This window comes from Abrus precatorius, unplaced genomic scaffold (genome assembly GCF_003935025.1).
Source record: "Abrus precatorius isolate BTA unplaced genomic scaffold, Abrus_2018 Scaffold11, whole genome shotgun sequence".
NCBI classification, from domain to species: Eukaryota; Viridiplantae; Streptophyta; class Magnoliopsida; order Fabales; family Fabaceae; genus Abrus; species Abrus precatorius.
Window position 1 is genome coordinate 10,762,493 of NW_020874303.1, and position 12,792 is coordinate 10,775,284.

The 12,792-nt window shown below is 35.6% G+C and overlaps 1 protein-coding gene across 1 annotated transcript; it reads left to right on the forward strand.

Moving 5' to 3' along the window:
- The first annotated feature begins 11,096 nt into the window (after nucleotides 1–11,096).
- LOC113855615 (anthocyanin 5-aromatic acyltransferase-like) lies at nucleotides 11,097–12,522 on the forward strand. Its single transcript, XM_027487246.1, has one exon. It carries the CDS (start codon nucleotides 11,097–11,099, stop codon nucleotides 12,477–12,479), a length of 1,383 nt encoding a protein of 460 aa, XP_027343047.1. The 3' UTR covers nucleotides 12,480–12,522.
- The last annotated feature ends 270 nt before the right edge of the window (nucleotides 12,523–12,792 follow it).

Sequence of the window (12,792 nt, forward strand, 5' to 3'; positions counted from 1 at the left end):
GGTATTCTAAATTTATATGTATGAAATGTGAACCAAATAATTTGCTAGATACAAATTGAAGTTTTATTTATTACTTTAAAGTCCTAAAATTATTCCTATGAAAGTTTTTAAATAATGTGGAATTCTATACAATTTTCATAAGAGCAATGTAAATTTTGCTTTTATTCAATTCTTAAATATGTGAAATAGAATAAAAAAATTATTCTATTTTCTCTCTTGCTATAAAAATTTATTTATTTACTTTTGTACAAAATTGAGGATGTTACATGATGAATTGTTTAATAATAGGTGATGTCAAAATGTGTTTTAATTTAATTTAACGAGTGTTTGATAGACGTATGGTGCAGGGGGGCCCGCTCAAATGAGATTAAGCGTCCAGAACCACATGATTTTAGTGCATTCTCGTTCAAGCAAAATGAGTCTTGCTCAAGCGAGATAGGATAAATTGGCCCAATTGTCCTCTCGCCTAGGCAAGAAGTAATCTCGCTCAAGCAAGATGGAGCTCACTCAGGTGGCCTCATAGGAAAAATTGAGTAGCTCTCTGGACCTCCTTGCTCATGTGAGAATGAATCTCGCCCAGGTGAGAATAGCATAAAACTGAGAAAAATCACTCTATCTGATTTTCTCACTTGGCAAGGATGAGCTTGCTAAAGGAGAGAGTGCGAGATTTGACGGGTATTTAAGGAATTTTAACTCAAAAAAACTTGCATTGTAATCTAAGAAACATTTCCAAACTTCTGTAAACTCTATCATTTCTCTTAAAAAGCTCTATTCCAATACTGAGAACATGATTGTTTGTGCTCATGAGAATATTGTTGTGTGTTTCTTGTTTGTCAATATATGTTTGAATGATATTGTTGATGAAATATGTTTTCTTTGTCCTTGATGACTTGAATGATATGTGTGTTGAGTATATATGTATGTACGTTGTGGACTGAGTCCAATGATGCCCGATCTCCAGCAATGAATGATTGATATATAATATAGACTGTGAACTTGAATAAATAGAAAGAGAAAAATGATTAAAAGTGTTCTATCATAAAAGTGACAAGTTATGTTATGAGAAATGAAAAGAGTACAGTCTTAGTGAGAAATAAAAAGTGATGAGGATAATTATGGATAGTTTAGAGATACATTGGGGGTATGGAAGATGGAGATGGATGCTTTTCTTTGATTTATGCATAACTAATGAGAGTAAAAGCACTACAGGCCCCACACTCATTTTCTAACATAAACTCATGACCATACTTTTGCTAAAAGGGATCGGGTCAGCACAGGTTGTATTCATGTTGCTACAGCTATCTGATAAATCCATATTTTACCATGTTTTTAGCATAGTTTTTAGTTAATAATTAGGAAAATAGTTCTAAAATAAACTTGAAAAGATCACAAAAATAAAATAATTAGTATAAATTGTTGTTTTGTTGAAATATTAAAAATTGTTTAGATTTTTGTAGGAGTTCATGCAAAAATATGAAAAGTTGTTAAAAGTGCTTAAAGGAAGGATTAGAAGCTGAAATTGAAGAAGAATAATCAAAGAATCAAGCTTGAAGAATTCCTAAGAGCTGGGCGTTACAACTCCAAGTGATTGGCGTTTGAATGTGGAAAGAACAAAATACAGCACTAGGTCTGCGTGGCTACTATGAGTGATGCGCGTTAATACTCCAGCAACTGAAACTGGATAATTGCCATTGCGTTGAAACGCACATCACCTAGCGCTTTGGCGCGCAACAGAACGTGGAAACGCATAGTAGATGGCGTAGCAACGCAGAGCAAGCACATAGAAGAATCATTCATTGAAGTGTTGTGCATTGAAACACACATCACTTGAAGCTTTGGCGCGCAAGAGCACGTTGCAACTCATAACACATGCAGCCAAGGCGCGCATCCGCGCGCCTTTACTTTAGCCACTGCATGTTTTGGCGTAGAATTCTGTAACTTTATAACTTCTTCTTCTTTCCAATTCTGAACGTTTGGAACTTTTGTATCACTTTTAGAAGATTCCAGAACACCTGGGGATAACTAACTATCAGAATTTCAAGGGTTAAGTCAAAGAATTAGAGGAGCTCTATAAATAGGAATTAGGAACTTAGAAAATAGGTCTTTTGTCATTTTTTAGTTTTTGTATTCATTTTGTAGCTGTTTTAACTTCCAAGGGAAGTCAGAGGGAGAAGAGAGGAGCAACTTTTGTTCTTCTTTGCTAGAGGAATCTGGGGGAAGGCAAAGTTATTGAGATGCCTCTCTGCTTTTCATCTTCTTGCTTCTCTCCATTTCACTGTAATGTGTTTCTAACTCTTTTGTTAAGGATTTATGGATCTAGAATTGATATATTAATTTTGTTTTGACTCTGAACTTTGAGTAATTGATTTGATTGAGGGATTAATTCTGTGTTTACTTCATCTTTGAATGGAAATTCAATTGATTAATCAAAGAGTAACCTTCACTAATGGAAATTGGGTTTGTTGCTTGGATCTGAATTAATTCCCAAAACTCTTGATTTTCTTAGGGATAAGTGGTCTTAGTTTTGCAATCTTCTGGTTCTAATTCGTAATGCAATATTGAACTGAATTTGGCCTAAGGAATTAGGGAGATTTGGTTGAATATTAGGACCAATGAGTTGAGGAATCAATCTTTGGTTATTGTAAAGAGAAACCGATTGTCAATCAATCAAATGCTTGAATGTTCAGAGGCAGAACTGAATTGATATTGATATTCTAGTGAAATAAATTCCTAACTTTCTTCCATTCGTGATTCATTCTAATAGTACAAGTTAACATTCTGTTTTTAACAATTTCTCATTTTTTTAATTTTGAATTTTACTTTCTTGCATATTGAAATCTGTTCAATGAATTGTTTGGTGCAAATGGTTATTATCTTGTGAATTGGTGATTAAAAATAAGATCCTAGAGGACGATACTTGGGACTCAATCTGATTTTCACATTTTATAACTTGCTACAACTACCTAGTACATTTGCTAGTAGTGAAATTACACCATTTAAATGCTGTGATAGAAAGCGTGTAACACTATCCAACAATAATATAAACTAAGGAAGTTATGAGTAATGATAAAATAAAATCATGATATTAATGAATGTTAAATGTATATAAAATTGATGTGAATTGTAATTGTTATTTCTAATTGATTGATGCGTTATTCATTTATGTATTGCCTAATATTATGGTAAATCATGTTTAGTAATAAGAAAAAAGGCCCATCCTTACTAAATATTTCAGGAAATCAAGATGACCACTCATCAGAGAAACATTAGGTAAAGGAAGGATTTATACGTAGTAAGTTAAATTTTGTATTTAGGGAGTGGCAACGGCTCTATTATTGTAAATTTACCGTAAATTATAATGATGTATCAGGTAATATATTTACGGTATAATTGGACATAGATTACAGTATTCCTTTTTAGGCATCCCGCGCATGGTATCAACACATACTCAGCTTGTACATATATCGAGGGATGGTCCGAATGCCAAGTATAGTGAATTACTTGTACACCTTTCTCGACCATGACTACATGAGAAGACCCACTTGGATCACCTTTGAGCAAGTCACTGGTACTAAGGTGGTTGCCAATATGGGTGATCAAGGCGAGGACGAAGACCTATCTCTAGAAGAATTAGCTGAGACAAAAGTATGGTTTGAGGATTGTAACATCTTCAATTTCGTCTTTCAAAATAAATAAACTTATAGTGAATGAATAAACATCAATCGATATGTTACAATGCATATATTATAATTATACAACTTCTACACTATTTCATATACATCGCACTTTTACGTCAATTTCACTTTCATTTTTAATGCCTCTGGGATCCCTTGAGGACTTCATAGCTTAGATAGCCGCTAGTTAGCCCCAGCAACACGAGTGCACGTGTGTTGTCCTAGCCCCTTTTAGCAAAGGTATAGTCAGAAGACTCGTTAGAAAATAAGTGTGTAGCCTGTGAATGCTTTCACTTTTAGCAAATCATTGTGCACTTGTTCACACTGAGCATTCACCACCTTTATTTCCCCAAGATTTTCCAAATTTTCTTTCAGACTCTATACTCCTTTGTATCTCTTTAGCTATCTAAACTCACCACTAATATTTCTGATTCTTTTCTGTCACGACCTATTTTATAAAAGGTTAATGACATTTTGCATTACTATTTCTTTTTCAATTATTTACTATACACAAGAATAGGAATATGAACTTTTAAAATTTTGATTTTAATATCTCAATCAACAAGAAAACAATGCTCCAAAGGCATTTTCAAATAATTCAACAATTACATAAATATATTTATACATATACAAGAGTTGCTCTACGAAGAGCTCAAAATATAAGTTCTTGAAATAATAATAACATTTACATCATTGAAGATTGTAAGTAAATAATCTAAACCCTCTAAACAGACCTAGACTAACAAAATAAAATTTACAATCTTCACAAAACTCTTAACTTCATGCTTTCCTCAGCCGGAGCTTCCAGTGTGAGAAGTAGCTACAAAATCTGTCACTTCTGCTCACGTACCACAGTACAATCATTGCCAGACACATACATCACACATACAAAATAGAAAAGGTAAGCTTACATAACAACAAACATAATTATAGAGAAATAAATGAATCTAATTATCCATGTAGTTCATCATTTAGCAATTCGTCAATGTTTACTCAGCAATACAACTTATTTCTATTAACTTTTTGAGTGCCAACAATTACGACAATAAAAATATTAACATTAATAAACCATCACAATAATCATAACGACAACAACTCAGCTCCATCCGATATCACAACACTAGTGAATCTAGAAGGAAGCTACCACTCGACACCTTTGCCTACCACTCAGCACATTCGCCTACTACTCAGTACATCTACCTACTACTTTTTCATACGATTTTATCACTATCACATAATCAACATTAAAACATACTATTCATAACATTTGTCAATTGATCTCAACATGATATACAACATCTTCTTGATAGTTTTCTCAGCCTTATAAATATTATACCACCGAAATAAAACAACAGAAAACTCCATCACAAACACATCCAATTCATCCCACACATTAATAATCAAACAACTCAACCATATTTACCCTAGTTTCTACCCTAAGGTTTTGCTTATACATCAATCTATCTTTAGTCTGAAAGACATCTTTATATATATATATATATATATATATATATATATATATATATATATATATTTACACATTTCGATATTAGTTGATTAAATCAAGCCAACTAGAGTAAGCTCTCCTTACCTAGAATGAGTTTTCTTCAGATCAACTCCTAGTAAGTCCCGAAAGGATAGATCAAGCGTTTGAGTATGGAATATGGTTCAAATGGCTCAGATCTACTCAAAACGACATGGTATAAGTTACTTGAGAAAGAGAGACAAGAAACAAAGTAAAAACTAGAAACTGAGCTCTAAGAACTCGCCTAAATCTCGATGAGATAGAAAATCTCACTTTGATTGGAGATAAATTTGGCTTTAGGAAAGTTTTCTCTAAGAGTAATAGGAGATAGAACAGAGGGAAAATGAGAGAGAAAAATTGTCTGGTGAGAAAATGAAATTTCTAGACGTTGAGGCCCCTTAAATACCCTTCTAGCCCGCGCGCTCTCGCTTAAGTGAGCTAAATCTCGCTCGAGTGAGGTCTGATCTCACCTGGGCGAGCTCACCATCGCCTAGGCGAGAAAACCAGACAATAGATGTGACACCCAAGCGCTAGGTGAGGGCGGGGAGTGATCGCTAGTGCAATATGGCACAGACAAGGAGCGGCTACCTGGCAGGCTTCCAACAGTAAAGGGCACATGAATGAATCGAACTTACACCTGAATGAGAGGGATCCAGAGGCTGTGTAGGTATGGGACTATACAGTTGAGGATAGCTTAAAGGAATTGATTAGGACTACTTATACCAACAAAATGCATTTACTTTTTGGTGGCCTATCACTTAAGAACTCCAAAGTTCTGCGTGCTTAACTTGGAGCAATTATAGGATGGGTGACCTTCCTGGGAAGTTCCCGGGAAGTGTGCGAGTGAGGACAAAGCATGCTGAAAAGTCTTGTGTTGGTTTGTGGGGATAGTCATCAGTCTTAACTTGGAGCAATTATGGGATAGGTGACCTTCTAGGAAGTTCCCAGGAAGTGTGCGAGTGAGGACAAAGCACGCTGAAAAGTCTCGTGTTGGTTTGTGGGGACAGTCATCAGTCCCGAATAAGTTGCCGGTTTGTGGGGACAGTCGTCAGTCCCAAATAAGTTGTCGGGCTGTTACAATGGAACCTCTCAAATTTCTGCTATTCTCGCTTAAGCGAGAATCACCTCGCTTAAGCGAGTTGCATCTCGCCAAGCGAACAGCATTCTTGCCTGGGCAAGATTGCGTCTAGAGAGCTACTTATTACTCCTGCGACTCCTCGCTTGAGCGAGGTCACCTTCCGCCTGAGCGAGATTCCTTCTCGCCTCGGCGAGATTACAGTTAAGGCAATCTTATTTGCTCTCGCTTGAGCAAGATTGATCTCGCTTGAGCGAGATATCCTGCACCCAGATTCTAAATTTCTCTCCCGAGAGGAATGACAGGACTAGGAGGCTGCGGGTAACTACTATTGTTTTCATAGTAGCTACTATGGGTGACGACCAATTCACTATAAATAGATTTTTAGAAATTAGGGTTTAGGAGCTTTTTACACTTTTAGATTTTTGCCATTTTAGGAACAATTGGAAAGCCTAGGTCGACCTTGGGTGACAGCCAAGGGTCCAACCTAGGGTTTGAATTACATTTCTTGTTCACTTTTCTTTAATTTTTCATCTTGATGTTATTGATTTCTTCTTACTTTCATTTTGTAATTGTAAGACTCATCCTCATGGAGGGCTAAACTTTCTTTTAATCCTTAGTGAGTTCATATGGATTCTTGAATTTCTTTGCTTTTGAATGTTAATATAATTCCTTTTCTTTCATGAATTTTTTCTTCCTAATCTCTTGAATGGAATTAATGGTTGAATGAGGAGGACATTGTTTAATTAATCCTAATTCATTTTAATGAGATTCTAAACTTGAATTGCTTAATTCTGGGTTTATTTCTAAGGTTGCGTAATCTTGGGATAAGAGATTAGAGTCCATTGAATTGCTTAATTCATATGGAAACATAAGGTTGATTTTTGCTTGTTAAATCAATCGAATTCTGAGAGGAGAGAAAGAGTATTAAATTTTGAGAGGAATAGGGATAGAGTCTATATGAATGAACTAGGTGTTACTACATTTGATCGATTGAACTCTGCAATTTAATTTTCTATTTAAGTTGATTGAACTTGAAATCACAAAACTCCCTTTTTTACTTGCTTTTTGAATACATTGCACACTACATGTTTGATATTTAGTTACTTATCCAATGATTCATGGGATACAACCTAGGTTAGCACCTTAGTATTGCATTAATTTCTGTTTATGTTTTAATGAGGATTCGCGACAAATCTTTCATTCATTAACTTTATGTTGGATATAGCAGTGATAAAAGTTTGAAGTGCTGAGACTAGCTGAACGAAGATGTGTAGTTATGTTGCATCATGCTGATTTTTATCATTCTAGAGTCGAGTTATATGTTTAGGTGGTTAGACATGTAACGATAGAAATGCTAAGTTGTGTTGTGTTTGGATCCAAATATCGGGATAGGTCACTTGCGGACTGGAAAATTATAGGTTCCTTTTGGATTATTTGAGCTGTTAAACCAGTTAGAACTGAGCTATTGCATTTGCATTAGACAACAAGGAATTGGCTGAGATTGTTGTGTTATTTGCTAAGAATTATAAAAGTTGTATAAATATTTCTGATATTTTCATACTCTATAGTTATGATGGTTAGTTATATAAGCTCACCCTTACATTTGTTTGTGCTGGTGTGTACTGCGATGACTATACGATGGTACGTGAGCAAGTGTGACAGATGATGTGTCTACTTCTCATGCTGGAAAGTTTGGCTGAAGGATGTTATGAGTTTAGTGTTTATTTTGGAAGATTATAATATTATGTATTTTGTTAGTTTAGATTAATTAACTACGGAATACGAGATGTACATATTTGATAATTTTGAAAAAATTGTATTTTGATCTTCATGTAGAGCAACTAATGTAAATATATACTTATATAAATTTTTGGGTTGTATAATAATACCCTTAGATCCTTGTTATTCTGTTGAATTGTTGAATATATATATATATATATATATATATATATATATATATAATCTCATAAATAAATCCATATAGAGAACAACGATGCATGATGTTATTAATCTTTTATAGAAAAGGGTCATGACAATATTATGGGGCATGCAGTTGGTCATAGCTAGAAGCATCCATTTTGTTTGAATAAAATGTGATTCAAAGGATGATATTTCGCTAGGAGCATCCAGAATTGTAGTAATCCTTTTTATCCCGTTATTAGCAATATTAGGAATCTATTTAAAAAGATTAAGTTTGTTAGATTTAGCCATGTCTTTAAAGAGGCAAAACAGAGTGTTGATTGTTTGGCTAAGATAGGCCTTGCTCATGTGTAACGCCCCGAATTTTGTAATATAGTTTAATTATTAATATAAGTGTTTACATGGACTTTCATGTGTTATTATTAATTATTATTATTATTATTATTATATATATATATATATATAGGGTGATGAGAATACATGTGTATGCTAAAATCAGACTGAAATTTGGCTAAGTGTTCTGCTGCAAGGTATTCTCACTGGGCTCATTTCGTACCCGAGAAGCCCATGTATGAAAAAGGTTTAATTTTACTTCCTCATCTAGCTACTTTAGGTTGGGGGTAGGTCCTAGGGGGGAACGAGAGATGTCTCGCTGTAGCGAGAGGGCCCTAGGAGGAAGGCGTGAAACTGTTGCCTTGTCGCTGTAGCGACAATTTAGGGTACATTTTTGGGTGCAGTCTCACTGTAGTGAGAGGGTCTTGCTGTAGCGAGATTCTGCAGAAACCAAGGTGCATTTTTCTTTGATATTTTTGCTGTAGCGAGAGACGGTGTTACTGCAGCGAGGCTCTCACTGCAGCGAAAGAATCTCGCTGTAGTGAGAGTGTCACAACCAGAAAAGGATTTAAAGGGGTTAGGGTTTGGGGAAGGGTTATTTCTCACTTTCCCTTCGAGATTTCTTTAATTCTCTCACTCCTAAACCCTATTTCACCAATTAAATTGCCTCCAACCCGCTTAGGAGTAAGATTGAAGGTTGGATTTGTGTAGGGAATACTTGAAGGTGATTTTTAATGGTTAAGATTTTGGTTTCTCATCCCTATCCTCTGATTTCTCGATTTTCTTGGGTTTTCATGGAGTTCTTCCATGTATTTAGGCCAAGTTCGTGTGGGGAAGCGCCTACCTTGTTGAATTGGTGTGTGGGTCTTTATTTGAGGTAAGGGGGGACTTTACCCTATCTTAATTTGTTTGGAAATCAACTTAATTGCTGTGTTTTAGTAATGTGATTGAGATAGGACATGTGAACTAGTGTGTTTTGATAAATAATGCATGTTGGGTATGATTTTTTATGATGTTGAACCCTATTATGAATAGATTAGGATGAGGAATTGATGTAAATTATGCTGAAAATTGTTGTGTAGGAGCTAGAAATGTTGTGCGTTGAAGGTAACGTGAATGAATGTGGGCCTATGCGCCGTGTAATATTAATGACTATGGATATTGTGTCGTGTGCTGTGAATGAGAAATGTGTGCGTGTGAATGGGGTATGTTGAATGCCATTGTAATGATGTTGTGAATGATTCAGCAATACACTGATGGTGTGGAAGATAAGGATGGTAGAAATACCTTGGAGAAGAGAGAGTGGTGGTGACACCAACAGTGAGCGTGGGTGCATCACAGGCCACACACTCTCCTTCTGACTAGACCTCTGACCACTACCTTTGCTAAGTGACCCATGACTACCCACGTGGTATCTAGAGGCAGGGGTAACCGACAACCATTTATGGTGTGAAACTATGATCACAATGCTACCATGAGCGTGGCTAGGTGCAATGAGTGCATGTGTGTAAATTGTTTGGTGCCATGAGTGCATCGATTATGAACTAGAATGATATGTTTGAAATGTTGTTTGTGATTGCCTAGACTTGAGTAGAATATATTAGAACACCTATAGATATGCAAGGTGAGTCTTTATATTATGCATGTGTGTGGGATAATGTAGAATACTCACCCTTATATTTATCATTTCAGGTGACCAAGACGATCAACACCTGACTTAGTGAAGGGAGGATGAACTGCTATAGGACTTAGATTGTATTTTGAAATTATGATATAACTGAATTAGTCCTGTAGTAGTCTTTGATATAAATTGTAATCCTTTATTGTTTTGAACCGTTTTATAAAACTCTGTAATGGGATCTTTTATTAAATGAAAATTTTATTACTCTCATTTTATAAAAATTTTACTTAAAAATTAAATTTAAGGTGTTACATAATGAGTTACAAGCTTCCATTTTTTATAGGCTTCCTCTTCCCTTTTGCCCTTCTAAGACTTGATTCTTTAGATACTTTGTGGCCTAGGCCTAGTGCCTAATTTGTTATCTGTTTTTAGTTTTTAGCCTCGTTATATATATATATTACAAAATGTGTATAGATACATTTATTTTACATCTACCCGATTTTTGGATCCACTGATTCCCTGTTACACGAATGAATTGCAATTTGAATCCTCCAATGAGTAGTCTAACCATAGAATGTGATTGTGCGTCAGTTATGCTCAAAAAATTAATCATTTCACATATTTATCTCTAGTTTTATATTGACTAAAAATTACTGTCTTCGTGTAATGAGAAAAAAAAAACATTTTTTTCACGAGAACTGGTGAATATTAGAAAAGACATTCATGAAAACGTTTCGTAAAAGGGTGCAATAAAAGTGATTAAAAATAATCAATTAAAAAATAAATGAAAAATGAAAACTTTAGACAAATCATGCGAAAGGTTGTTGCTATACAGTTTTGTCGGGACATGTTTTGTTCAATTTTAATTATTATAGAGACATCAATGAGACCATCATATTACAACAAGTTATCTTCCTCACCACTTACCACTGAAACATCTAAACCATGTCCAACACACATTTCACAGTGAACGTTCTTGAGCAATGCAGAATCACTCCCCCACCCAACACAACTCCAACAACCTCTATCCTACCACTAACCTTCTTTGATCTTCCTTGGCTCTTCTTCTCTCCAAGCCAACCCCTCTTTTTCTATGAATTCCCAACCTTTCACTTCACAACTACAATACTCCCAAAACTAAAGCAATCTCTCTCCCTCACACTTCAACATTACTATCCTTTTGCTGGTAGCTTTGTGCCATCACATGATCACTCCAAACCTCATCTCATTTACACTAATAACAACTCAGTTCCATTGACAATATCTGAGTCAAATGGCAACTTCAACCACTTTTGTAGCAATCACATTAGAGATGTCAAAGATTTCCACTTACTTGTACCCAAATTGGCATGTGAAGGTAATGAGTTTCCTTTGCTAGCTATTCAAGTAACATTATTCCCACGTGTTGGCATTTGCATCGGTATTACTTTTCACCATGTTGTTGCTGATGGGAGAACCTTCCACAATTTCTTCAAGACATGGGCCTCATATTGTAGCTCAGGGTCAGCTTCAACATTCCGACCAAAGTCACTGCCATGTTGTGACCGAAGTGTGATTGTTGACGCAAATGGCCTTGAAGAGGTTTTCTTGAAAGAATGGAAAAAAAGAGGACTAGCACAGGGTATTGCCATAGGTAGAGAAGCCAAACTGGTAGATCTTTCAGTCTTGGTTCGAGCCACTTTCTTAATGGGTACCACTCAAATGGAGAAAATTAAATGCTTGATTATTAATTGTTGCAAGGATAAGAACCAGCCTCAGCCTGTTCATTTATCTGCTTATGTGTTAGCTTGTGCTTTTACATGGGTTTGTCTACTCAAAACCCAACAAAGTGTGAATGTGAAAGCAATCCATGAAGACAACACATACTTGGGATTCATTGCTGGTGGAATAACTAGATTGGACTATGCGGTGCCAATGACGTATTTGGGTAATTGTGTTGGCTTTGGCAGGGCATCAGTGAAGAGAGAAGACATACTAGGAGAAGATGGGGTTGTTGCTGCAGCTAAAGCAATTGGAAGCACGATTAAGAAACTTGATGCATCAATTTTTGCGGGTGCAGAGAAATGGATTTTGGATTGGGATGTGTTACATGGGTCAAAACAGCACGTGTATGCTACCTGGTCTCCAAAATTGAAGCCTTATGAATTAGATTTTGGGTGGGGGAGGCCCAAGAAAATAGAGGAGATCTCAATTGATTTTACAGGAGCTTTTTCACTCATACAAAGCAGAGACATTGAGGGTGGAATTGAAATAGGCTTAGCTTTACCCAAGAATGAAATGGATACTTTCTCCATTTTGTTCACCAAAGGGCTTGATGCTCTACCATGATCTACTCTAGCGAGACCTTCTACTGATCCATGTCTCTTGCATGTAGTTCTTTTTTACTAAAATTAAGGAGACTAAGAAAAAGGGAGTGCGAACGTGGGAATGAAAAATGGGCACATTGTCACAGTTTCTATCTCGGTATGTCATGTTCCTGTGGTTTCATGTTCAATAAAAGGATGTACGAGGATTGGATCATTGTTGAAGAATTCTATGAAGGCATTATGTTATTTTTGTATGTTGTTTTTCTTAGCTTTTTTACGATCACATTTTCGGTATTGAATATTCTAAAATATATTCTCATATAATGACGACTCTC

Coding starts and splice junctions, on each gene's coding strand:
- LOC113855615 (XM_027487246.1), top strand. CDS start 11,097: ATGTCCAACACACATTTCACAGTGAACGTTCTTGAGCAATGCAGAATC.